This window comes from Ascidia mentula, chromosome 2 (assembly GCF_947561715.1).
Source record: "Ascidia mentula chromosome 2, kaAscMent1.1, whole genome shotgun sequence".
NCBI lineage: Eukaryota > Metazoa > Chordata > Ascidiacea > Phlebobranchia > Ascidiidae > Ascidia > Ascidia mentula.
In genome coordinates, this window is record NC_138567.1 from 17,252,638 (window position 1) to 17,280,239 (window position 27,602).

Genomic DNA, 27,602 nt, shown 5'->3' on the forward strand with positions numbered 1-27,602 from the left:
ACATGCCAAATGCTGTTTCCCATCCACTTCCATACTGGGATGAAAATAGACTTAAAATTAAACAACAATTCCGTTCTCCTTCTTGCAAAGTAGTAGGTTAGTGTCAATTTTTTACATAAATGATGTTAATTGTAGTGATAAACTTTTTTTCCATAAATAATGTTAATTGTAGTGATGACTTTTTTTTCCATAAAGGATGTTAATTATAGTGATGAACTTTTTGCCAGGAAGTTTGTGTATTTTTTGAATGTTTGTTGTTGTGTCTTTTGTTTAAAACTAGTGGTTAGTGTGAAATGCGCAGTGATAGATCTGTGGTTATGTTCTGTGGTTGATATTTTTTGTACGTGGAGCTATTTATGTTGATTTTATCAGAAAAATGTAGACAGTCATGTGTAGACTAAAAATTCAGTCTGCACAAGGTTTATGTGAATTTGCTGAGTGAATAGGTGGTATTTCATGGTCTTTTGTTCTGACATGAAAGAATCATGGTAATCCAACCTTATTTTCTCAGAGACTAACATCAGCTGTTAAATCAGCTTTTACTAATTTCAAGATCTGTTGTTATAGTTAGAGGTGGAGGATCTTGTGAGACATGCATTGCAATGTTAAAAGGTAAAAGTACAGAATCTTGTGTCTCTGTAAATGAACTGAAAAGTGCAACAGGAAATGTAAAACAATAAGTTTATTGCAGCAATATTTTTATCTAAGACATCAAATGTTTTAGAGCGATGAAAGTAATAGAAAGTCTGTCTTTAATGAATGGCAAAAATTATTCTTTGAGCACCAAAAGTTAAATTTACAAGAACCTGTTACAAGACGGAGGTATCATCCTGACATAATTAGATGGGCTGTTGAGTTTTACTCTAGATCACCAGCAGCATACGAACATGTCAGAACCAGTGGTGTTTTAATTTTACCATCAACTTCAACAATCAAACAATATCGGTCAGTCTGCAAAAAGTTTATTTTGAATTGCTTGTATTTTTAAACATATAACACAATTTATTCAAGAAATTGTATTTCGCCAAAACCTGGTACAAACATGCTTGCACTACGTGAAATGGAGCGTCTTCAAAATGAAAATGGCCCCCTGCCATCTTATTTAACGCTCGATGAAATGAAAAGTATGACAATTCTATCTGCAGCATATCTCTGTTTTATCTTCAACAATTATTTGCAGTTCGTGAAAATCTTGTTATAAAAGATGGCAAATTGGTTGGGTTTGTAGATATTCCGGAAGGCGGAGGTTGCAATGACTCAAAACTGGCAACCCACATCCTTGGTTTGTAAATCGCTTTTTTATCATGTACTATTTGTGATTTATACAATCAGTCACTGAATTTCAGTGTTTTATGTGAGATCCATCAAGCGAGAGCTGTCTCTTCCACTTGCTTGGTACCCTACCAACACCGCTCCAGCAGAGCAGCTGGCTTTAATTTTTTGGAATATTTTACATGATTGTGAAACCAGAAATGTTAATATTCATGCAGTTGTTGCAGATGGATCTGCTACCAACAGAAAGTTTTTTAAATTAATTTCCGGCATGGACAACATTTCCATTACAAAAGCTCTAACAGCTCCGAATCCATTCACAGAGGAACATAGGATGGTATTTTTATGTTCAGACCCATCTCACTTGTTAAAAGTATTGGGAAACTTTTTTTTCCTGGGGCCAACTGACTTTCAAAATATGTGTAATTTTATGTAGACAACAAGAAATTCGCTATTTGCGTCCAAACCAACTGGTTCAAGATACATGAATATGGAAGGACATGGTAAAGATATCTTGTGGACCCATATAAAGGAATTGTATAAATCGGAAAAAAGTTCTACACTTTTGTCTCGTACCAGATTAACAGATGCCCATATAAATCTAAATCCATTCACAAAAGTTAGTAGTACTGTGGCAGAAAAAGCCATATTATCAACATTTGATATGTTTTTTTTTTTCATAGATGAAAGTAAGCTTGGCAAGAGACACTCTTAGCTGGAAAGTTGGAAACTGCCTTAAAATGATCCCACAGGCAATGGGCACTGCTAATTATGTACTGCTATTTGCAAAGTAAACACACTGAAACCTTCTATATTCATTTGTTTTTTTTGCATTTAATCCAAAACATCTTTTTCTACAAGGTGGTTCGATATCGTAAATAGCACTATACCGATTCAAAATATGATGGATGACAGAATCATTTGGTTGAAAACTACATTTGTCAGCACATTGCAAAATTGGCAGGTAATCCAAATAGATCAAATTGTTTTAAATTTAAATATACATTACATTTTCTGTGTATTGTAGGCTAGTGTTAAAACTTCTGAAAAAAGACGCATTATGGCATATCCTACTTTGGAAGGCCTTTTGTTCACGACTTTTAGTCTAATTGGTGTTTGCCAACAGCTTCTTGAAATAAATAGTTTGGAGTATGTGTTACTGCATACCTTTACCCAAGATGTGTTGGAAGCATTTTTTGGGAACATAGTAAGTACCATGATTTTTGTGTGATTCAAACAAAACTCAGGAAATGTTCAGAGACAACTTGGCCGGCGGTCTTCAAATCCAGACATTTCTCAAGTATCTTATGGCATGCAACACATTTTACAACGAAAAATTATTAAAAAAATTAAGGGTGGAAGCACAACCCATGGAGCCAAAAACTCATGGATAACAGTATCTAATGAGCCAATGCCCAAGAAGGGGCGAATTGCTTAAACTTTTTGGTTCTTATGTACATAATTTATTGTTTTATATATTTGTTCATCAATTGTTAAAATCTGTGAAAAAGATAAACAGCAAGAAACACACAAGACTGTTTATTGTCACCACTAGTAGGGTTTCAACATGCGCTAGGTTTTGTCCCATTGATACAATAAGGTAAGACACATTTAAACATATTTGTAATAATCACCTTACTTGCTACATTTGTTTTTCAGGTCACCCCGCAGTCCTTTGGATTGTTTACAAGTTTTACCTAGCATTTTTTCCACAAGTTTCTTTGAAAAAGTGTGAGATAAAACACGGACAAACAATTTAACTATATAAGTCACGACTTTATCGACCATATCAACCTCCTTTTTGCACACAGATTTGAGTGTGTCAATTAGAAGCATAAAATAGTTGCAAGCACAAACTGATTCCGCCAATAAAACAAAGTCCACTTTTCCTGGGGCTTGATTAACTTCTTTAGTAGTATAAATATATACCTTTTGGAGCAAGTGTAATAAATCTTCTGATGGATATTTAAGGCAACCACTTTTGAATTCCATTATTTTAATTAATTTCCCCTGTGGCTGTGTTGCTTGCAGGAAATCCAAAACTTCAGTACATGTAAACTTTTTTTGGGCCTTCTGCAGTGTATAACCTCCCAAGTATTCAATAATATCATTTTCTTTTTCACCTATTTCCCCGTATGCTTTTTCAACAGGTTGCACAACTGGTGGTTTGACAATAGCCTGCATTATCTTTAATAAAACATGAGCCGCATTGCACTGATTAAGTTCTTCTGCAAAGTATTTTTGCGCATTTTTACAAATTTTTGGATAATGTGATATGATATCCGACATTTTGTTTTTTTCATTTCTTAACCTGGACCATTCAAGAACAATCTCTTCACCAGATTTTGACAGATGAACGTTATATTTAATTAACGTTTCAGATACGTTTTCTGTAAATGTAGCTGCCTCCGCGTGATCGCCGTCAAGGTCATCCAGAAGAAGATCGTTTATGACTTCAACGGTCATAACATCATGCCAAATGGACTGGGTAATTGCGAACTCCATTTTCATCAATAAAAATATTTGCTATCGTACAAACTATTACAAGTTGTCTGCCAGAGACATACGACTTCAGTTTAGCGTAATCTACTTGTCAGTAAGCAACTACAAAATGCAACAAACTTAACAAAACAAGCAAAGTAACTTACAGCTACATTATTTTAATGTTATAAATTGCAATAACAGTTTTAAGTTCGTTTAACTTCCGTCACTACATTAAGTTTAGCTGCAGAAAATCGTGTTTTCAAATGTCAACCAGACAGTATTAGAGCAGATGCAACCATGCATGACCGAGACAATCAGTCGGCCTACTATATGTTTAGTATACTATGGTATTATAGTGTTATGCGGAGTATCTATGCTGAGACAGAGGTCGGTAACCTTTACTACACAAAAAGTCAGTTTGACCTTTTTGTGAAAATAATTCATACTTAGGGTCGCAAAACGGATTTCAAATTGGAATTTTTCCACCAATGGAGGCCCGATTTAGCGTGTCGATTTTCCAGAGGTATTGCATTTTTATATGTATGAATGGCAGCATTGGTCAAGCGCCCGACCCATATATCAAGACGAAAACCTGACCGGGATTTGTGCCCAGGATATCCAGGGTTCAAATCCCGGTGTGGTCAAAAAAAAATTATGTATGAATGCCGAATTGCGCAAAAACGAACTGAAACGGATGATGTGGGTAAATTACCTTTATGGACAAGAAACAAATTTTTCCACGTTTTCAGCATCAGGCTTTAAACCAGTGGTTCTCCAAGTGGGCGCCAGCGGCCCCCTAGGAGCGTTTGCAATCGTACGGGGGCGCTGGAGACTAAATGGGCGATTGGTGACAGGGCAAATTTTCACTTAGAGCCTAAGTCAGTGTTTCCCAACTGGTGGTACGTGCTGTGTATAAGCTGCAGACAGATGGCCACTGTTTCGACCTAAAAGGTCTCATCAGTGCAGCTGGTGTGACTATAGGACGACTTTGCTGACCAAACGGCCTAGCAAAGACTTCCACTTTGTGGTGACTATACAATCACCGTCATCCTTTGGGCACCAAACTAGGTGCAACCTTACGGAGAAAACAAGGTGGAAACACTATGAACAAGCAAAGCTCAACCAATAGTGCCGTCACGTGGTACGTGCTGTTCCACTAGTGGTATGTAAACGCATTCCAGGTGGTACGCAAGCACCTTTCCGTAATTTTCTCAGCTCTTACTTGGTGGAACGTGCATTAATTGCCAAGCAACAAATAAATTCGTCATGTTTTTTGTCTGTTCTGTTGGGCGTTGTTAAAGGCCGCATCTCACAGTCATTTGTCATTGTGCACCTGGTTACAGTTTCTCTTGTTTGCCAAAAACAATTGCCGGGTCCGATGACTCATGAAGGGGGACTACTATTGCTGAACAGAAAAAAAATTGATTGCAGCTGCATTGAGACAGCACATTGGGGGGTTTTGCAAAGGCTAACTGCTAAATTGTCAGTCCTAGGGGGTGTACAAACAGCCCCGGTGGGTCCCCAAGACAGTTGCAAGACATCTAATTCTTAATGAATTGTGTAGAGGAGGGTTGGTGGCTTCACTTAATCGCAAATGGAGGGTACTTTCTGTGATTCATTTTTTCACAAAACAAACCTACACTTTTTTCTGCTTTTTTGGCCAAAATAATGGCCAACAGAGGGTCAAAATGCCCCCGGGGGAGCAGTTAAAGTAGTTATTTCGATTATAAGTTTGGCCACAATTCCTAGGCAAGGGTCGGCACTAACAGAAAATCACAAATTGAACATACTTTCTGTGATTCATTTTTCACAAAATCAACCTCAATATTTGGGTAGTTTTTCAGCTACATGTACAACAGCACCCTCTACCAATTTACTGCCTGACTAATAACCCTGAAAACCATAGTAAAACTGCCCCAAACACGCTGAAAATCGCCCTGGCAACAGCCTGTTCATCTGCGCTCATTCAACCAAAACACTGGCGCCCATGCATGACCCATTGCATTGTTACACATAATTTTACTCTGTTACGCAGGACAGAGTTCGAGAAGGGCATTTCCCAACCGGGAAAGTCTTTTTCATAGAAATACAGAGATGCGGCCTAAAAGACTGTAAGGTGTTTGGGGGGCGATACAGAAAAAAAGTTTGAGAAACACTGCTTTAAACCACATTGAAGAGCATTAGGTACTTGTACATGCGACTCCGGCCTGTGCCCCGGATCTGGAAGCCCATATCAAAGTTTTTCTGTAAGACTTTATCCAAAAAAACGGAGACCACCGGCTGTTCTTCGGGGGCGGACCCCAAATAAAGTCTATATTATCAAAGTTCCATCAAAAAGGTGGGGCAGTGGCGATTATCCGTGTAAGTGATTATTGGAGGCAGTCACAAAGTATAGAACGATTGCACACTCTTTACATAGAACTTTTTGTTTTGGAAGTGTCGAATTATCATCAATACAATATAGCGAATATATATTATCGAATTATTTGCCACATAAGTACGAGGCCCGAGCAATGAGGCACGAAAACATGCAAGATGTGAAGATAAATACGGAATACGGTTGCCTATAATTATTCATTGCTGTTGTTACCGTATTTCCTGTCAAGCAATTGTAAATTATTCTGGGATAATTATTTTTAAAAAAACCTTTCCGTGCTCAACGTTAGGCTCTCTATATGGGTTCCACATGCAACTTCAAGTGGACATTTATGTCGTCGCAAGACTTCACAGTCGTCTATTATTGCGACACACAGACAGCCGAATAATGACAGCGTTCGAGTGTGGTTTTTCTTTTAACGCACTAATGATTGCGTCACGAAGAGCAGCATATTCAGACTGGTTCACTGTTCAACTATTCCCCCAATCTTTTCACATTACATCTTATCATCAAAACAAATGTAAAAACCCTATTGTGTCAAGCTCCCAATCAACAAAAAGCACAGAACATGTTCTGAGATAAATTTATTGAACTGCTTTTACTTTTACATATTATAGGGGTCACCAGGCACATGCGTTCCAAGTAAGGCAGAAACCAACTCTTTATTTAAAATTAGGAGAAAGTTGTTTTCGCCTTAATCTTGGAACGCAGGATAAGCTACTTAAAATCCTCCTCTTAAACGCAACACCAAGTGAAGGGTGGATTCCTTTTGGATGTTGTAGTCACTCAATGTGCGGCCATCCTCTAGCTGCTTTCCGGCAAAGATCAAACGTTGCTGGTCTGGTGGGATTCCTGAAATACACAAAGTCAGTTACACATTTGCTAATCAGCGATATCAGAACACTTTAAAATTATTTTAAAATTGTTTGTTTTTACCTTCTTTATCTTGGATCTTCTGCTTAACGTTGTCGATGCTGTCTGATGCTTCAACTTCAAGAGTGATGGTTTTTCCAGTGAGAGTTTTCACAAAAATCTGCATTCCTCCACGAAGACGCAACACCAAGTGAAGGGTGGATTCCTTTTGGATGTTGTAGTCACTCAATGTGCGGCCATCCTCCAGCTGCTTTCCAGCGAAGATCAAACGTTGCTGGTCTGGTGGGATTCCTGTAATATTCACACAAACCCAGTTACATAATTGCTAATCAGCGATATCAGAAAACTTTAAAATTATTATTAAAATTGTTTGTTTTTACCTTCTTTATCTTGGATCTTCTGCTTAACGTTGTCGATGCTGTCTGATGCTTCAACTTCAAGAGTGATGGTCTTTCCAGTGAGAGTTTTCACAAAAATCTGCATTCCTCCACGAAGACGCAACACCAAGTGAAGGGTGGATTCCTTTTGGATGTTGTAGTCACTCAATGTGCGGCCATCCTCTAGCTGCTTTCCGGCAAAGATCAAACGTTGCTGGTCTGGTGGGATTCCTGTAATATTCACACAAAAACCAGTTATACATTTGCTAATCAGCGATATCAGAAAACTTTAAAATTATCATTAAAATTGTTTGTTTTTACCTTCTTTATCTTGGATCTTCTGCTTAACGTTGTCGATGCTGTCTGATGCTTCAACTTCAAGAGTGATGGTCTTTCCAGTTAGAGTTTTCACAAAAATCTGCATTCCTCCACGAAGACGCAACACCAAGTGAAGGGTGGATTCCTTTTGGATGTTGTAGTCACTCAATGTGCGGCCATCCTCCAGCTGCTTTCCGGCAAAGATCAAACGTTGCTGGTCTGGTGGGATTCCTGTAATATTCACACAAACCCAGTTACATAATTGCTAATCAGCGATATCAGAAAACTTTAAAATTATTATTAAAATTGTTTGTTTTTACCTTCTTTGTCTTGGATCTTCTGCTTAACGTTGTCGATGCTGTCTGATGCTTCAACTTCAAGAGTGATGGTCTTTCCGGTGAGAGTTTTCACGAAAATCTGCATTCCTCCACGAAGACGCAACACCAAGTGAAGGGTGGATTCCTTTTGGATGTTGTAGTCACTCAATGTGCGGCCATCCTCTAGCTGCTTTCCAGCGAAGATCAAACGTTGCTGGTCTGGTGGGATTCCTGTAATATTCACAGAAAAACCAGTTATACATTTGCTAATCAGCGATATCAGAAAACTTTAAAATTATTATTAAAATTGTTTGTTTTTACCTTCTTTGTCTTGGATCTTCTGCTTAACGTTGTCGATGCTGTCTGATGCTTCAACTTCAAGAGTGATGGTCTTTCCGGTGAGAGTTTTCACGAAAATCTGCATTCCTCCGCGAAGACGCAACACCAAGTGAAGGGTGGATTCCTTTTGGATGTTGTAGTCACTCAATGTGCGGCCATCCTCTAGCTGCTTTCCAGCGAAGATCAAACGTTGCTGGTCTGGTGGGATTCCTGTAATATTCACACAAACCCAGTTACATAATTGCTAATCAGCGATATCAGAAAACTTTAAAATTATTATTAAAATTGTTTGTTTTTACCTTCTTTGTCTTGGATCTTCTGCTTAACGTTGTCGATGCTGTCTGATGCTTCAACTTCAAGAGTGATGGTCTTTCCAGTGAGAGTTTTCACGAAAATCTGCATTCCTCCGCGAAGACGCAACACCAAGTGAAGGGTGGATTCCTTTTGGATGTTGTAGTCACTCAATGTGCGGCCATCCTCTAGCTGCTTTCCAGCGAAGATCAAACGTTGCTGGTCTGGTGGGATTCCTGTAATATTCACACAAAAACCAGTTATACATTTGCTAATCAGCGATATCAGAAAACTTTAAAATTATCATTAAAATTGTTCGTTTTTACCTTCTTTATCTTGGATCTTCTGCTTAACGTTGTCGATGCTGTCTGATGCTTCAACTTCAAGAGTGATGGTCTTTCCAGTTAGAGTTTTCACAAAAATCTGCATTCCTCCACGAAGACGCAACACCAAGTGAAGGGTGGATTCCTTTTGGATGTTGTAGTCACTCAATGTGCGGCCATCCTCTAGCTGCTTTCCGGCAAAGATCAAACGTTGCTGGTCTGGTGGAATTCCTGTTAATCAACATTTTCTGGTTAGTTTTGTAAAATAACATTCACAAAACGTTGTACCATATACCTACAAACCAGATTGGAAAGTGAGAATTTTTTAAACAAAAGTAGATTGTGCAGACAAACTGACATTGATATGTTTTTGCATTAGCTTATTGTCGGGCCTATAAGCACCAATTATTAATAGGTTAAACGTAAAAGCATTTTTAAGCAGCCTACACAAGTCAGTGGGTAGGCCTATATCTTAACCTTGTTTGGTAAATTTTATCGAATTATTTGGTTGAAATATAAACTTACCTTCCTTATCCTGGATCTTCTGCTTTACATTATCAATGCTGTCCGAAGCTTCGACTTCGAGTGTTATAGTTTTTCCGGTCAATGTTTTCACAAAGATCTGCATCTGTACAAAAATTTAGAACTCACTCGCACACGAATATATATTACAAGTTTAATTCCGACAGAAAATTTAAGTTTGATATTTACCTTGTAAGTATTCTCTTTAAAAAGTTGCTTGCGAAAATTCGTGCGCTTCTTCTTCAATACTAACGCTTGGTATGAGGAAGCTTTCGCAACGTTCTTTTTATTAAGCTTGGTCACATGATCATGTGACTTTATCACGTGGCCTGTACAAGCGATTTTATTGGTCGTAAAAAAACAAAGAGCGCAGAGAAAGATCGAGAAACACAAGCCTGCTGTCCCTCCGTTTTGGAAAAAAGGACCATGTCGTACAATTGACTCAAATCGTGGTGCAAGAATATGTGTTGGTAACGATGACGTGTTTTAACAAACTGAATAGTTTCACGCCATGCTTTTGTATGTAACATGTATTTGGTCTTGTAACAAAGGTGCGTTTATAAAAGTTTTGCAGAAACAAACAGCTAAACTTGATACAGTAGGTTTTTAAATTAATAATCTGATGTTTTTTTGTGGCTCTGGTGTTTGGGTGACACATCCACATTTGAAAAAAGTAATACAGTACATCTAAATTAGTTTTAGAAACCAATCAAAGATTAAACGATTTCATTTTTCGTCGATTTCACATTACCACTGTTTTTTGTCAAGTCAACAGACGTTCAGCGAACAGCTGGCTTCGGTGTGAGCTGTATTGTAAATGTGAAGTCATTGGCGGAAACGCTGACACCTATATGTGACAACAACTGAACAAGCGTACAGACGGGGCCAACGGCTAGACAACACAATCCTACGCGTGACGTATTAGTCAGCAGTTTCAATGCATCACGGTTTTACTTCCCTCTTGTATTACGCCAAGCTTGCTTAAAACGTTACACCATGTGGCTCACTGATTGTACGACACAACAATTGACGAAATGAAATCCACACAACATAAAGTTACACGACGCCATTTGGTGTTTGGACAATTTCTTTTACCCTTATAGGCCTGCTGTAGCCGACAAGACATCATATCAAAGGATATAACTAGATGTGTTGACAAAAATGAAACAAAACTGTTGTGGCGCACAGGTTTGAGATATGAGATTATTTTTTTGTTTCAATTGAAATTGAGTGTGCGTGAGCTATTTCAAAGCGTTATAAAACAATGCCAAACCCGAAGCCATCAGATACTCAACACAGAGGGAACAGGTTATTTGTGGGCTCACATGATTGGATCATTTGTTTGTCTCGCGTTTTAGATATGTGATACCGTTTCTCACTAGTGACGCAATATGATATCACGTACGTGACTGCAAATAGCCAAAGCTGTCAAACATTAATCCACATATCTGTAATGCATGTAGTTGACTCTTTATCCAATGTTTAAATGTCATTTACCTCAACATAACATTAGGTACCACAGTACATGATTTAAATAAGGAATTGAGCCAGATGTTTTAACCACTTTTCAGATCAGGTTTCATAACATGAAACAACTTTTACGGTATAGGTTATACTGTGTATTGTGAGGTGTTTATTGCCAAAAACAGATTTTTCGGTGTTTCTGAAAAACTACAACAGACTGAAAAACATAACTCGAATCCCAAATTTGTCGTGTTGGCATTGCATATTTTGCAAAATAATACAGGCGTCTCGTGTTATTGATGACAATAGTATGTAAATATACTGCGTTGTTTAGGTTATAATCTCCGGACTTTCTTTCTTTTAAAGAAACTATGAACCCCCATTCAAGAGGAAATTTTATTACTGACAAAACGACAACCGACTTGCTTCTCTTGAAGTGGAAGGGGCATAAATTTTTGTTGGCTGCCTCTTTAGATTTTGATGTCGTTTTTCCGCTTCTTTTTTTGCCCACTGCAAGCCCTCATAAATCCCATGGCCGTAAATCGCACAAGAGGGTTGTATGTGATAGGAATGCTCGGTTTGGTCTAATCCTAACCTAAAAGAAGAAGCACAATTCATTCATCTCGCACATTGCAGTAAAATTAATTCATCTTGCACATTGCAGTAATATTTCATGCAATGGCATGATTGCCCCCACTGTACAGGTCCTTGCCTGGCAATCACAGCTATCGTATCGCTACCATTAGGTTTACAGGCTTGGCAGCCTAGCTGGAACAGCCAATTTTTCCTGACAAGTCGGAGCGAGATTTGAAAAATCAAGCTCCCGGTGAGGTTTGAACTCACGACCCTGGGCTAACCAGGCCCAATGCTCTACCAAGTTGAGCTCTCCTACGTGTATGTGAAGGTTGCCTGGCAAGTTGTGCGCTTGCGCATCAGTGTACCTTGGCCACAATATACCCCGTAAAACCACTGAGTTCCTGTAGCTCAGTTCTCTTGCACATGTATTAATTTAACGAATCGTATGCAGTTTTAATGTTTCATCCCGACAAACTGGATCAAGGGCCACTATTTTAGCGGGTAAAGAGCGTTATATGGACCTCAAAAATTGGTGCGTGTAAAACATGTCAAAGGCTTCTATATTTCGCGAGGCCTTGAATATCTTACAAAGTCATTGCATGGTCACTTTTAGATAAGACCTTTGTTCAATTTCGTATGTCGACATGGTTTCCTCCAAATCTTGTTTATTCGCGTAGATAAGCAATACACAATCATCCATAGTCGGATCCATTAGGATACTTTCCAGAGCCTCTCTGGCTTCACCGATTCGTTCTCTTGGAATGAACAAAAAGTCGTTGTAACACGAGTTGTAGTGCATTTAACATCCCGAGACAAATACCCGCATTTGGGTGTCATGAAATTGACAGCAGGTTTTCTAGGTTAATTTAACTAAACAATGCAAGCAACGTATACATTTTTAACGTTTGTAATCTTACGAAAAGTAGGAAAATTCGTTTGATTTCGATCAGGCATTTTAAAAATCTCCCTTTATTATTACCAGTTATTTTCTTCCTTAAACTTTTTTCTGGACTATATTTACCTGTCTGAAGAATCCACCACGTAAGCTAACACGCAGTGGTTTATAAAGTAATGTTTCCAGAATACTCTTAGCTTCTCTTGCCCGCCGACATCCCATAACGTAAACTTCGTGCGTTTTATCTGGAAAAACGACAAAGAAAAGATGGTTACAATCTGCTTATCGTGGCAATTTTTATCCTGCGATAAAAAATAGAAGTTTGGAGACCAGAGAGTGTATCATTACATTAGTATCATTTTCTGTATTTATTTCCAATACAACAATTCAAATCGGTTTATATATATATATGTACTAAATTCACTTGATTTGGCACTAATTAAGAAGACTTACTTTTGTAATAAAAAATGTGCAATAGCTTCGCGAGTACCTCTCGCTTCATCAGGTGTAAATAAGACAATGCGATACAACATAAGATTGATACGGCACATTTAATAATATAAAACGTATATGCACAAGCTAAATACCAACAGTAAAGCATTGTACTTGTATCTCTTCCACATTAAATCCGATCGTAGGAATGGTGGTAACAGCTCGTCCAGATTTCAGATAATTTAGAATTGTTGTTTTTCCTGCCGCATCAGGACCTAAGATTAAAACGCGAAGTCTTTTTTGTTTCAAGTATTTTGTAATCCGGGATCCCATGCTACTTTAGAATCTTTGCAACAACAATATACTCGAAAGCACAGTAAACAATTACAAAAGTTAAAAATTTATTGCAAGTTTGTGACGTCATAATCGGTAACTATGAAAGCTTGATTTTGTTGTTTTTCATTTCAGATTACATAATATTATGTTGCAAAGCTGTATTAAACTTTAGCTTTACCACACAACGTCCAATTTACTATTACAGTAGGCTTACGTTTTTGTGTGTTATTTGGCGACGAAAATCGATTAAATACATAAATTATGCAAGGTTAGGATAAGGAAGTATCGTATTACTGACTGTCGGATCACGACGAGTGGCTGCAGTTAACAACCCATCGTCTATGCCGTGTTTTGTTGTTGAAATACAAAACGATATAACATTTACACCTGTAGTGAACACAGTGTAACACCTCAAACACCTAAATCAGAGGTCGTCAATCTTTAGCATGCAAAGAGTCAGTTATAGAGCCGTGTAGACTCATACTGATGCACTGATAAAAGCATACTCGAAGCCACTAAACTTATTTCAAGCAAGAAGCGTTTGTTTTGATCCTTAATTGCACACGTAATTAGATTTTTAGCACCGAAATCTCACAAAAAATCTCTTAAACGCGCAGGTTCATACGAGCACCGAGAGTATTAAATTATTATTAATTACAGGTAGCCACAAGGAAATAAACGTTGCTAATGAAATAAACGCTACCGACACAAATTAAATCAAATCAATATATATTTTTTACAATATTATATGATTGTGTTTGCACGAAGTTTTACATCAGGGTAATACCCTTCCGTGAAAACTTTGATGTTGGTATTCGAGAAACGGAATTTGCGAAATGTTTGTTGTTGTAGCGTAGCAGCTTAACTTTGGCTTTTGTACATGAATTGAAGACATAATGTCTTTGCGTACAAGGATCAATGGATTTACTGCTTGGGCAAACCTGCGTCTCGTCCCTTATGATTCCTTACTCAACAATGTTTTAATGGATTTGACGAAGGGAAATCATGTACAACAACTATTGCACAGTGAGTAGATATCCAAAAGTATTTCATACGTGGATATTCCGTGGCAATTATTTATTAGTATTTATTGCTCTCTGTATTTTTTTGCCAAGATAAATAAACTTTTTTTGTCTGTTGCAAAAGTTTCTGCTATTTCCTACTGTCCTATACAAGTGTGATAAGTAAGAAGTAAAAGTTTGTGACAATACTGTTTCTTTTGAATCAGATCAGTTCACTGGTTGTGTTGCTTTGGTATTTTGCACAAAATAACAAATAAAAGAAAATTTCACCATAATTTGCCTGTTGTGTGTTGTTTAGGCATGACTGCAAAATCATTGAAAAAACTGCAATCATTTGATGGCCTGACACAAGCTCAGAAAGTAACAAGGGTGGAATGGTTTGTTGAAGAACTAAAAAAGTCTGATATTGTTCCTGATGATGTCAAAGTTGATTGTCGGATGTTTGCAATGAAATCTGCAGACCATGTAAGCTCATTAGTGATTGCGATACGATAGCTGTGATCGCCAAGCAAGGATCTGCACAGTGGGGCATTCCTGCCAATCATGCCATTTGCAAATGTTGCTGTGTTATATACATGCACCTTGCAAAATTAACCTAATATTCTTTCACATTAAATTCAAATGTAAAGTAACAGCACAAGTAACACTTACCGTATTTTACAGACCATAAAGCGCACCCGATTATAAGGCGCACTGTCAATAATTTGCTTTGATTAGTTTTTTGTTCATACATAAGGTGCACCGGGCTATAGAACGTAACGTATTTTAAGGAGTATGGGTTACCGTATAAAGTTTACTTGTTACGTAATAAATGTAAGCAAGTCACAATAGTACAATGAGCAAAAGAAAAAATGAGCCTAGTGAATATCACAGTTGCTAGTTGCTTTTACCGTAGTTTATTGTGTAAGACGGTGGTTTATTTATATAATAATAGTATCGGTACTGGTTTTGAGTGTAGGCAATAAAGCACTACTTGATCCATACATTAGGCGCACCGGCTTATAAGGCGCACGATCAATTTATGAGGAAAAAAAAAGGATTTAAATTGCGCCTTATGGTCCGTAAAATACGGTAACTTTATGTGATGTCCAATCAAAACAAAGCAGTCAAATGACTTTTCCAACAAATTGGAAAATGTTTTTAGGTCTTTCACTTGTTGTGGAGATTAGTTGCTCATGATATTTGGTTTACATGGGAACGAATGGAATTTTTGCAACAGGATAATGACAAAAACTTATCGGAAATTCCATTTCGGGTAAAATTTGTTCAAGTTTTCTGCATGCAAGTTATCAATGTACATACTTATATAAGCCACAGTTTTATTTACTACTTTAATTACTTGAATTGTAATATGGTCAATATTTATATTATTTTACGACTGATAGCAATTTAAAAATGCATGAAAACTAAGTAAATAAATTATGTTTGTTATTTAACGGAATTTACAATATAAAATAACCTTGTGTCAAACTCATTTATTGCAAAGAATACATGTTTTGCAAAAAAACATTCTCAGTTCTAAAATAAAACAAAAAACCACAAGCATGCGGTTCTCCACCATGCAAGTAGGTCACCTGACATTGCAAGTCAGAGTGACTTGGAGGTTTCCACCAGCAGCCTATTTGTGAGGCCAGTTTGAGCAATTCTTTTTTAGTATTTCACTTTTTTTTTCGTTTTATTTTAGAACTGAGGATGCTTTTAGTGAAACATGTATTCTTTACAATGAATGCGTTTGACACAAGGTTATTTTATATTGTAATTTTGCAAGAATGAAGTTTCCACCTGTGTCACACACAACAAGTGGCGTTAGAAAAGGTCGATTTCGGAATGAATATATTGAATGTTGTTAACGGAACATAGTATTATATTTACCAGTGTTACCATATGGTATTGAATGAGAGAAATAATCAATCAACAATATTTCAGTGGACACCAGAGCCACTCCCAAAGAAGAAGAAGCGAAGAGTGGTTCGTACTTCTGACACCATGATGTCAGGTTTTGGATCATCGTCACAAATCGTACAAGATGCCACACCATCACCAGATCCTGAAGGTAATGTTCAAAGTATTGCTGACACTTATATACTTACTAAAAATGTTTGATACTATAAGTAGTAGAAAGATATTTGTTTAATGACTTGAATTGTGTGCTGGTCCTTGATTTTAATCACAAAATCCAGCATTCAAGCATATGTCTTAGTTATTTTACCAAATTTTTGAAGTGTTGAGGAAAATAGTGCAACTACACCAATTGTCAGTTGCTTGCAATACCCATGGTACATGCACTAATAATGTCAAAAAACAATTTTTTTTCTTTGATGATGTGAAGGTTATGAACGGTTTATTGGTGCTGATCGCATGAAAGGTTCAAAACCTCACCGACCGAAAGGTGGTTGGTATAGTTACCCTTCACCTGATGAATGTATTCTGGAAATGATAAATTCCCAACTGCAGGTTGGTTTTGAATAAATTTGGTTTGTGTCGCTATATTTCAAGATATTTGAACAGTTTGTTTTTTTCAGAAAATATTTTATTTCACATAGATTTCTAAAATAATTATAAAATGATGTGGAGTTTTTGCAAACCCTGAACTCAAATGAGTAACAGAAATCTAAATATTCTGGAAATAAAAAGATTTGAGATTTAAAAAAATGTGTTGCAACATATTATTTTGAAGTTGCTTACCATTTTGGGCAGCAAACATTAAAAAGGACTAAATCAACACAGACATTGAAAAGTTGAATCATTGTGTTATTTGACAGATGACATAAACCTGAAGGACATTTGCTTTTGTCTGAATCTGTTAAATGTCCCACTATTGTTTACACAACACACAGGCGTTGTGGCTTTTGTTGGAGGCCTTTAAACATATCAAGTTACTCATAATACTTTGCTCCAGTTTTGACTGAAAATGTAATTAAATGCTAAAAGTCTTTAAACATGTTCTGAGGAATTAAACTCCACGTAATTTAGTGACATTACAAACTTTAAGTTTTGTTCTTTGATTGTGGGAATTATTCCCCATTTGTTGCAATTGTCCCTGATGATTTCCACCTTGTGTATAATTAGACCACTATCATGAAAATGTTACTTTCCACTACTTCCACAGTACTTCCACAGTATTTTAACCCACTTCTTGTATTATTTTTTAAAAACACTGAGAATGGTTTTTCTTAAAAGCGAAAAAAATTTGTCTTAAATACCAATACTGACAGATTTTATCCTGGAAAGTAACGTTTCTGTGATAATGGTACTTCTAATTTTTCTTTTATCCAATTAGAAAAATATTAAAAACATTGAGATGAAATTGACTAAAATAAGGATATTTGGTTTAACAAATTTGTGAGTATTTTCTTCCCTTCTACTATGATGATGATATTTAAGCAACTAAACAATTGTAACATGCACTTACTCAGAACATTTGTTCAACATGCAATTTTAGCATGGATAATTGTTCCTCCTTTATATTCTCACATAATCAAAAAATCTGTGAGTTCCTAGTTGTTGTGAAAAAATAAACAACATGCTTAGGTACGGTTTTAACATTTAACCAGTAGGATATAATTGACCAATTCACACAGTCATAATACATAAATTTGTACTCAAAAGCATTTTTTTTAGCTTGTGTCTGAGGGCCACAAGTTTACTGTCTACAGTCTCGATGACCTGGTTGACAGTCGAGCACTTTGCGGCTTGATCAACTCCTTTATCCCTGGAACATTTACAACAGAAGTCATGTTAAATGATAGGTGTGTTTTTTTTTACTTGTGTTAATGTTTAAAATCGAATATCTTAGTTAAAGAAGACGGCTTTTGTATAATTCCAAGTTTTGCTGCATGTAAAAATTATGTAATATCTCAAGATTTTCGGTTTCTTACCAAAATAAGTATTTTAAATAGAACATTTCAAATAGTATAAATAGTGCCATGGGTTGCAGTTTACCTATGTTTTCACTAGCAGCTATTTGTACGATTTGAAATGTTCTATTTAATGACATAGTATGTTAGTTAGGTGTTGTTAAGTAAAGACTGGGTTGAGTTTTCCTAAACATTAATGTTTATTTTTAAATATTTGACTTCTTACAGATATTAAGGGTTTGTGTACCTTTACAGATGGACAATTAACTTGGCATTAGAAACAGCAGGCAAGATGTTATATGCGTCAAATCCCATGGGATCGGGTGATTTGTCTGAAGCTGATCCAAAGTCAATTTGTTCCTACATGTGTTTTTTCTTCATGAGTTGCTACAAATTAAAACAATCCAAGGCTGTTATCAACCGACTGGTAATTTTTGTTTTAAAGTTACTTTACATGTATGGAAGGTTTTTTGATTGATCTTAGAAGTAAATGTAAAAATTTCAGATAAACTGAAGTAGTATGAGGAATATAGAGCAACAGGTATCCTAATGCAATTTTTTATTTTGTGTCTGCACAGAAAGAGTTGGTCTTGTTGATTCAGGAGGTCTCGAATGAACTTACTAAACTGCCTGAACATCTGGAGTCAATGCAAGATTTAAAAGTGAAAAAGAACTTGCAAGAACAACTGGATGAGTTTTATGCAGGTCTAAATGGGAACTTTATTAAAAAAGAGACTTCCATCTCTGCAATGACATGGTTTCAAATTACTTGTTCAGCTTATTTTAAGTCCATGTCGGTGTTGTTTATTCAAAGATATTTGGAAGATAGAATTTCTCTGTTCATAATTGGGTTAAGCTTGGAAATTGGGTCTTTCATAACCAAAATTAGTAATCTTCCTAATTACTATTAAAACTGTCTATCTTTCTAGTCATGGATCTGAAAAGTATGGACTTAAATTTGTATGCTATTGTTTGCAGAACAAACCAATCTGAAGGAGGGTTACGACATTGAATACATAAATTATTGGCTCAAACACATCAAGCAAATACAGGAAGAAACAAGAAAAACTATCGCTCTTAAAATGAACGAGAGGTTTGACCTTGTTCAAGTGCCAAGGTGTGAAAAATGAAATATTCATGAAAATTATTGGAAATGTTTATATTGTATATGAATATGTTACACGTATATATACAAGTTTTATTCTTTTTGTGTTTTAGAAATATGACAATCAATGACCTGTGTATGTCAATTGCGGTGAACCTCCAACTTACTCAAGGGTCAGGTTTTTACCGAGCTTATGAAAAAGAAACTTGCAACCCTGATCGACGAATTGTCTTGAGGGAAAAGAAAACAAAAATATTTCTGGATGATTTTACTGGTAAGAAAAACACTGATGACATGTTTTATGACGTAATACACCCAGTGCTGTACGATAACCTGGGAGCCATCTTATCCTCAACTCTTTAAGAATATTGTTCAAATTATGATTTTTGTGCTGTTTGTAGCTAAACTGATTGTCGCAAAGCTGTCGTTTCAGCATTTTATATCAATACATCCAAGTAATCGTGTCACCTTTTGTTTCAGGTGTTGAAGGATGCCAAAACATTCGGGGTCTGCTGGGAATTCCCCAGGGTGAAGTTTATGTTCTGGAGCCAGCATTGTACCCAGAATATGAGGTGGAGAATGTTTCCCATTTGGTTGTGATCCTTAGAAACTCTTAATGTTTATGAATCAGAAATACTGGGGTCAGGGATGGTTGTTAAATTTGGTTATTATCAGAAGCATTTTACTTACATGAATAAAAGACATGTTTAACAGCAAGGGTGTCCAAAATATATCATGCAGGCCAGATGTGGTCCACCACGGCACTTTATATGGACAGCGGCTGTGATTTTAAATTGTGTTTAACATCCCACATAAGTTTGGAATAGTTTTTTTAATTTAATTAATCTTGTTTGAAAATGTAAGTTAAAAAAATGCATAACTGCCCTTGTTAGCAGTTTGATTTGCCTAATTTTTTTTGCCTAAAAACTACGAAAATAAACGTTGGCCCATGCGGGCTTCTTTACCCGATTAAAATTCAAAAAAGTTTAGGCACATCTTGTTTACAGTTACACACTACAAGTTATATTGTGGGGGAATGGAATGTTTCAGCTGTTAAACTAAACTTATAATGATATTTTATTGGATAATGTTTCATTAAACCTTATAACTGCAAATACATTTACTTTTCATAAAGGCCATGTTTATGTGGAACTTTTCACACTTTTTGTGAAACATAACACACACAAAAAAAATCTGATTGTGATGTTTTTAACCATTTACAAAATGCTTCAAAAATTTAATTTTGTTGTTACAGTTTTACTTGGAAAGTATGTCAAGGAACAAAACTCTGAAGACCAACACAATGTAAGTTTATTAACATGGAAATTATTTAATCTTTAGTCAGGTAAAAACAGAACATAATACATAAAACTTATTTTGTCTTTGAAACTACGTATGTTTCTGCCTTAACCTTTTAGACATCGTTGGTGACAAATTCACATTTCACAATGTGTACATAAAACTTATGGTTGTCTTAAGTTACAAGGTTATCTAAAACATAAGTGATCTGTTATGATGACACATAATGTAGCTTGTTCAATGATAAAAAAACACATTGGAAACATCACAACTGGAACCCACCTAACCTCAAACAATGCAACAACACAATTTAACTCATAATTTTACATCCTTCTATATTCCACAAACTCTATCCATATAACTCACTAAAATACTGGAACTCACAAAAATACTTCTTTATAAAACCACTATAATAACTTTTATCTGGGGCACAAGCCAAGTACCACCGACCACTTGAGAACATTATGATGTGGTAAGAATATAATAGAAGGAATTTTCATTAACCCAGGGCCAATACAGTGGTCGGAGCCTTACACACACAGCCAGGTAGCTTATGCCAAAATATATGTGGTTGAAGTATTGACAGTCAGCAGTTGTTACAGCTTGTCAGACTTTCAATAACATGTGTTTTGATTAAAGACAATTCTAAGTCTGTCAGCTTGTTTACTTAACAGACCAGCTCTCTTCAATTCTCGTGTTGTGAGTCAGCCACCAGTGAAGTGTGTCTTGTCTCAAGTGTTTTAAGGGCATCTTGGTCTAGTGAGGTCAACATTTAAACGTAGTAGAAAAAAACATTTGGAATGTCAGGCAAGAAAAAAGTTACCACATGGAGCAATCACTATCTGGAAGATATTGAGTCAGCATTGAAACCATATTTGGAGAGTGGTGCTTTGCCTTTATTTGCTTCATGGTGGATGAATAGTGGCCCAGGTGGCCAGCCATGGTAAAGTTAATCAAAGTTTTGGTTGATTTGTTGTAAAATTATTTTTGATACCTGTCATAATAAAAGGTGTTGTGTTTGGAAATGCAGAGTTGTGAGAATCTTATTTATTTTAATGAGTTTGGAAATATTTTACACATTTGTACGTCCAAATACTAAATATATTCAAATTGTTTTCAGTGTTGTTGTTTTTTGTTTAGTTTCCTTTATCAAGTTTTCCCCGGCAACACAACACAGTGGCAACGTTTATTTTTCAAAGCTGTTCGAGATGGAGACTTTGATGTTGTCAAAAAAATGGTTGTTTTTTTCTCTGAGTCTCATCCAAACTTTATTGCATCTCGTGAAGCTAATTCTGGGAACTCTATTCTTCATGTGGCTGCCAGATTTGGCCACTTTGTGAGATTCTTTCCATAATTTCTACATTCAAATAGTTTTGCAATACAAGCATAGTTGTTTTTGTTGAAGATTAAATTTGTGACGGATAATTAATTAATATGTTTTGTGCCGGCAGTAATGATGCCTGGAACAGAAGTTAAATCAGTTTGTTATGAGTTTAAACTATAGTAGGATCAAATTCAACAGACTAAATTATATGAACAGAAAATGTTGATATTTTTATGTAAACTAATCATTTTTTTCCTGGAGTTATTTAAAAATTATTAAAAATTTAGGATATTTGCAAGTTTCTCCTGGAAAGTGGTTGTAGCGTAAATGCAAAAAATAAGACTGGTTGTACTGCTCTGTTTTTTGCTGCAGAAGGTCTACACAAAAGAGTAGCTCAAGTAAGCCTTTTTTTGAGGAAATCAATACTTTCATATTTGAAAAACTTTTTGCTATTGCAAAAACACCAACCATTATTGCTCTAAATTTAGCCCATCTGGACATGGATTGTGAAAATATATAAGATAATTAAACAGAAGTTTTCCAAAATGTTAGGTTTGCTTATAGTATTCTTAACCGTTTGTACTATAGAATAGGTTTTATTTATAATAACAACAAATTGTAAGTTATCTGTGGTACATTTTGGTCATTTTTGTTGCGTGTTTAGTTGTTGATTGAATGGGGATGCAACACAAAAATTCAAAACTTCAGTTGTCAAACTGCATTTGACCTCATGCGACACGAGGATATGAAAACTTCACTTAAAGGTTTGTTATAGATAAAAAAAATTCTCTTGTAGTAGCTAAACTCACCTGTTCTGTTTTGCAAGCTTCCAATGAAAAAATTTTGTCGGACAGGTTTCAACATAACTTGTTCTTACTAAGAAAAAAAATTATAGTGGAGGGCTAACAACCTTTAATGGTACTTGGAGCAGTTTAAATTTGTAAAACCAAATTTATTGGAAGTGTACATTGTAGCATGATAATCAAGCATTTGTAATTGTAACAAGGATGGTTTCTGTCTTCCACAGAAATTGCTCTTTTGTGGCAAGCTACTGTTCCAGAAGTAGTCAGGGGTCTCCTGGATCCATTACACAGAATTGTGAAGGATCACATGTTGGGAATCAGGCAGATGGCAGACATCGGTGCTCGTAGCTTAAAAGGAAGCACATTGATGCACACAGCTGTGCATTTTGAAAGTATCGAAGCCATAAAGGTAACAAAATTTTATTTGTGCATTTTGATTAACAAATCAAAATATTTTGCAAAGTTAAGGAACCTGTATGGGTATGAAATTGGAGAAATCATGTTTGGGGACCTAATATTCTTCAAATTTAAAAACAAAATTTTTGCTCCTGGATAAGATTACAGAGCAAGGACTTGTTGAACCTCCTGGAAGATCTAATGACCAACAGGGGGGGGGGGGGGGTATAAACAGCCCTAGGGGGGTGCTTCGGCACTCTTTAAGCAACTAAATTTGATGCCATTGCATAGAGAAGAGTTAGGACTTACACAAAAATGCAAATGAGTGGGTAGTTGAACGATTCAATTTTCTGCAAATTCTAGTTCCATTATTTGTTGCATTTTTACCAAAAAGATTAATCAAACAGGGGGGCAAAAGCCCCCAGGGGGTGGCTAAACCACTTTTCCAGAGACTACTTTTGATCAAAATTTGTTGATCTGGGATGAACATTTAATAAAATCCCCAATGATCGGCCACTTAAACGATTAATTTTTCCACAAAAAAAAAAACAGCCTGAATTTTGTGCTCCATTTTCACCATAATTTTCAGCAGCACCCACCACCAAAACTGCCCCAAACACCCTAAAATTTGCCATGACAACAGCATACACATGTGCGCTCATTCAACAAAAAAAATGACCCCTTTGCATTACTGGTTTGCTCTGTGACGTGCCCTTTCCATTGTTACAAAGGTCTGCACGGTGGGCAAATACCAATATGCAAATTGTCTGCAGGCAAGAGTTAATTATGCAAAAAAATGTTTAAAATGCAAAAACATTTTTTTAATTTTTTTTATTGGATGGTGCATTTTTCCTCCAAATTAACTTTTACCTGTTTTTTGCAGAACCTGCTGAAAGTTCGCTTGGATATCAACCTTAAGGATTATCAGGGAGCAACACCTTTACATCGAGCAAGAAGTATTGACACATTGGAGGTCGGAAATTAATTGTTAAATATTTTTTTATTGCCAGTAACTTTTTGTCTTGTCCCAGCTTTTATTGGAGAGTAACGCTGATGTGAATGCAGCTGATAATGAAGGAAATGTTGCCTTACATGTTCGTGCTTATGGAGAAATTGACAAACCAAGTTTTTTGGATGGAATCAAAACTCTGGTAAATACTCATTTCAATAATATTTGTTATTGTTTAGATTGCGTAATCATATTCTAGTTTTTCTATTGTAAAATGACGAGAAAAAATAGAATAAACAAACACTATAACCAAATAAATTTATTAAAAATCTAACTGTCGTAGGTTGACCATGGTGCTGACATTGTACATAGAAATAAAAAGCAACTGATGCCAGTACATTGTGCTGCAATGCAGGTTTGTTTTTTTAAGTGTTTCATGATATTATTCACTCAAGAAAATGAAGAATACTTAACCATAAGTGGAAAATAAGTTTGGAGTCGTCAAAATTAAAAAAAATGGTTTACCTTTTTTGCTATTTTCATTTATTTTTGTTTCCCACTTTGTACTAAATACCAAATGAATGACAAGAGTTAAATATGCAGTAAAGTAAATGTAACTTTTTTCTAAACCAGTTTATCTTTACGTAAAAGGGTCGGAAAGATGTGATCCAATTGCTTTTGGATGAGAGTGATGATTTAATTAAGTCTGAGGTAGATAAGGAAGCAAATGATTCCCCACCAAGTCTTCCCTATCTTGCTCTCGCTGGAAATTACCTTCCATGTGCAACTTGGTATGCTGTTACAGTGGCACATAAAAACAAAATAACTTACTGTTTTTAAGTTCTGTGTGAACAACAAAAAGCCATATGATTAAAGCTTCATTTATTTTAAAATTTTGAGAATGGTTAAAAGAACAAAAAAGATGTTTTCAAAGCAAAAATAAATCTTACCTCAGTCACATGTGTTTTTTTGTTCTTCAAAACATTATTTTTAACTCTTAGGCTGGTGCAACAAGGATTCCTTTTCAAAACTGATGAATGCAACAAAATAATTTATAAAATCCTGAAACAGCAAGTTGCGCTTGATGATCGATCGGAAGCAACTAGATTTTTATTGAAGAATGGTGGCCTTGTTAACCTTAAATATCCGAGTGGTGACACGTGAGTGCAATGTTTTCTTTTATCGCTTTCCACAAAATGAAATTTAAATCAGTCATTTTTTTGGGTCACATCTAACCATTGTGCATGAATATTGGCAATGGGAATGGGCCTGTGAAAATTTATAACCAAATCCCTATGTTTTGATTAACACCATACAGCAGCAAAAATAAACTTATTTTTTCCATTTTTTTGTTGGGAAATATGATTTGATCACCAGCCAACTTCACTGTTTGTTTTTTTCACATGAATTCTTCATGTTGTCATGCAACAAAATAAATGTATTCATAACAAATACTTGTTAGGTCTGTTCATCTGGCGTCATGCATGACTGGACCCACTGACGTCTTGCAAGTGTTGTTTGAGTTCGGTGCAAGAGTCGATGCTGTGAACAATGAAGGAGCAACTGGTTTGTTTGCTGCGATGAAATTGAACAACTTCGAGGCAGCTAGTGTACTCATCAAGCAAGGTGAACCTACTGAATATTATGAATTGTGTTTTCGAGCATGTGCTTTTAATTTGTTTGTGCAGGTGCGGATGTTAGGTGGAAAAATAATCAAGGCCAAACTGCCCTTGACTTCATTCATGATTATGATGAATGGATTGCTTGCACATTTTTCTCTGATGACATCATTGCCAGGTTTAAAGGTATGTCTATCAACAGTTGATTCATTAAATTGTGTTTATAAATTAAGTCAAACTACAGTTTACACTTACAGTTAATGTAATCAACAAATGTGATTTTCAAACTTTTTCAATGAAAGATGTTTTGTAGCTTACAAACTAAAAAGTGCCCGGGACCTCATTCGAAATATCAGCTTTAAACTGAAAGATGATTCTCAGAGAATGAAATCTCTTTTAAGACAAAATGGCATCTTTCCCCAGGTAAGTTCCACTTGCCCCCAAATCATGGGGCTGCCCGAAAGTTAAGTCACACTTTGCGCTTATAGTTTTCAGAACAAGCTTTATCAACTTTCACAAATATTTTATGCAGCCATTTCTGTCGCTGCCTAGCAACCTTGCAGCACTGCCTGGAAGTGGTGGCCAACTTCAGCGGGGTACATCCCCAGTTCCAAGATTTCCAACATACAACTTTCCATCACTTGCTCCGCAAATGACAAGACCTGGTAGTTTTTGTGTAATTTTTATGTTTAACATTTTCCAACCTAATTTTGAAAGTTTTGGGACAATCTTAGAACTGTTAACCTGGTATTTTCAGTAGGTGAATTTGAAACAAAAAAACTAATGGCAGGCATATTCAAAATATATTGAATTTGATTTGTAGCTTTTTCCAAACTGCATCAAGAGGTAAAACTGGTTCACAAGCTAGCGTTGCCGCCAGTGTCCATTCTACAATCGACTCAACGCGATTCTCCCCAACCAACTGCTTGAAACTGTTAACACTGAAGCACTTTTGATAATTTTTTAGGGGTACTTTTGTTTGTACAAATACATGTAATGCAATTCCATCAATGCAACTGTGATAATATGACAACCTGTGTTTTTTACTACTTGTTAAATAAGTTTTGCTACCAATGTAGTTACCTGGGCACTTACACTTTCCACTGTGACGTTTTTTGTTTGCTGCCCCTCCAAAAAATATTAAATTAAGATTTATTTCCTGTGAAGTATTGCTTTGTCATTTATGTTTTTGGATACGTAAATTGTGCATGAAATTTCCATTGTGAAAAAACTTATTTATATACTTTTTGTTGATTAACAAAAATCTAGATCTGTTCTCTAGTTTTCCAAGCATGTGAAAAAACTTATTTATGACCACATTACTTGTGAAATTTTAACTTACATAATAAATTTTAATTTGAGTTAAAATTGTTGTTTTTGTTTTCGTTAAATTTGCGACGGCTAAACGATTAAATATTCCAATCAGAATAAAAAGGATAAGCTACTACAATATGCAAAGGTTTGCAATTTATAAAATACATTCAGACATTATCACGTCCATTACATGTTCTTGTCGCAGACAACACCAAAAATCTTTACAGTCGCGTATCGTGACACAGACCGTGCGACTGTTGCAGGTACATTAACCGCCGCAAGCAGCGCCGTCAGAGTTGGTTATTTATGCGTTAAAAATGCCACTGTTTGCTTCGTATACTCCCATTTTTGTGTATAAATACCAACAACAGTATTTGAGTAAAACACAATACACATTGGATTCGACTGTAGATCGGTCAACTTGGAAGAATGTTTCACCAAGGGACGAAACGCAAAAGGCGATCCAAGAATGTTGAATGGTTGAACTGCACTACACTACACTACACTACACTGGGCAAACCCAGAGTAGATTAAACAAACGTGATTCTACGCCAAGGCGTACCAACAATGTAGAATGAATGTTGAAACTACACTAGGCAGAAGCCCAGCGCAGAGTAGGCGATCCCACAATGTGGAAATGAATTCGGGCCACAGAAACCAGAGATTTAAAGACAATTCATATTAACCAGTTATGCGGCTTGCGTGAGAACCACGATAC

General features: G+C 36.0%; 3 protein-coding genes across 3 annotated transcripts; 1 reads left to right on the forward strand and 2 right to left on the reverse strand.

Moving 5' to 3' along the window:
- Positions 1-6,704: 6,704 nt before the first annotated feature.
- LOC145888725 (polyubiquitin) lies at positions 6,705-9,791 on the reverse strand. Its single transcript, XM_082979547.1, has 10 exons — positions 9,683-9,791; positions 9,497-9,599; positions 8,975-9,202; positions 8,657-8,884; positions 8,340-8,567; positions 8,022-8,249; positions 7,705-7,932; positions 7,387-7,614; positions 7,070-7,297; positions 6,705-6,985 (listed from the first exon to the last, which is right to left on the reverse strand). Exons 2-10 carry the CDS (start codon positions 9,597-9,599, stop codon positions 6,855-6,857), a joined length of 1,830 nt encoding a protein of 609 aa, XP_082835673.1. The 5' UTR covers positions 9,683-9,791; the 3' UTR covers positions 6,705-6,854.
- Positions 9,792-11,356: 1,565 nt separating this feature from the next.
- Positions 11,357-13,193, reverse strand: LOC145890272 (ADP-ribosylation factor 6-like). Its single transcript, XM_082981288.1, has 4 exons — positions 13,035-13,193; positions 12,555-12,673; positions 12,154-12,288; positions 11,357-11,552 (listed from the first exon to the last, which is right to left on the reverse strand). Exons 1-4 carry the CDS (start codon positions 13,191-13,193, stop codon positions 11,357-11,359), a joined length of 609 nt encoding a protein of 202 aa, XP_082837414.1.
- An 830-nt stretch (positions 13,194-14,023) lies between these two features.
- Positions 14,024-27,022, forward strand: LOC145888550 (uncharacterized). The gene is made up of 26 exons (XM_082979324.1): positions 14,024-14,222; positions 14,517-14,683; positions 15,363-15,473; positions 16,145-16,271; positions 16,548-16,672; positions 17,840-17,967; positions 18,331-18,502; positions 18,654-18,780; positions 19,054-19,192; positions 19,294-19,454; positions 19,661-19,752; positions 20,436-20,485; positions 21,620-21,815; positions 22,091-22,201; positions 22,468-22,567; positions 22,831-23,015; positions 23,886-23,975; positions 24,034-24,153; positions 24,295-24,366; positions 24,603-24,742; positions 24,953-25,111; positions 25,414-25,577; positions 25,640-25,756; positions 25,884-25,993; positions 26,103-26,235; positions 26,394-27,022. The coding sequence occupies exons 1-26, from the start codon at positions 14,093-14,095 to the stop codon at positions 26,498-26,500; spliced, it is 3,333 nt and encodes a 1,110-aa protein (XP_082835450.1). The 5' UTR covers positions 14,024-14,092; the 3' UTR covers positions 26,501-27,022.
- The last annotated feature ends 580 nt before the right edge of the window (positions 27,023-27,602 follow it).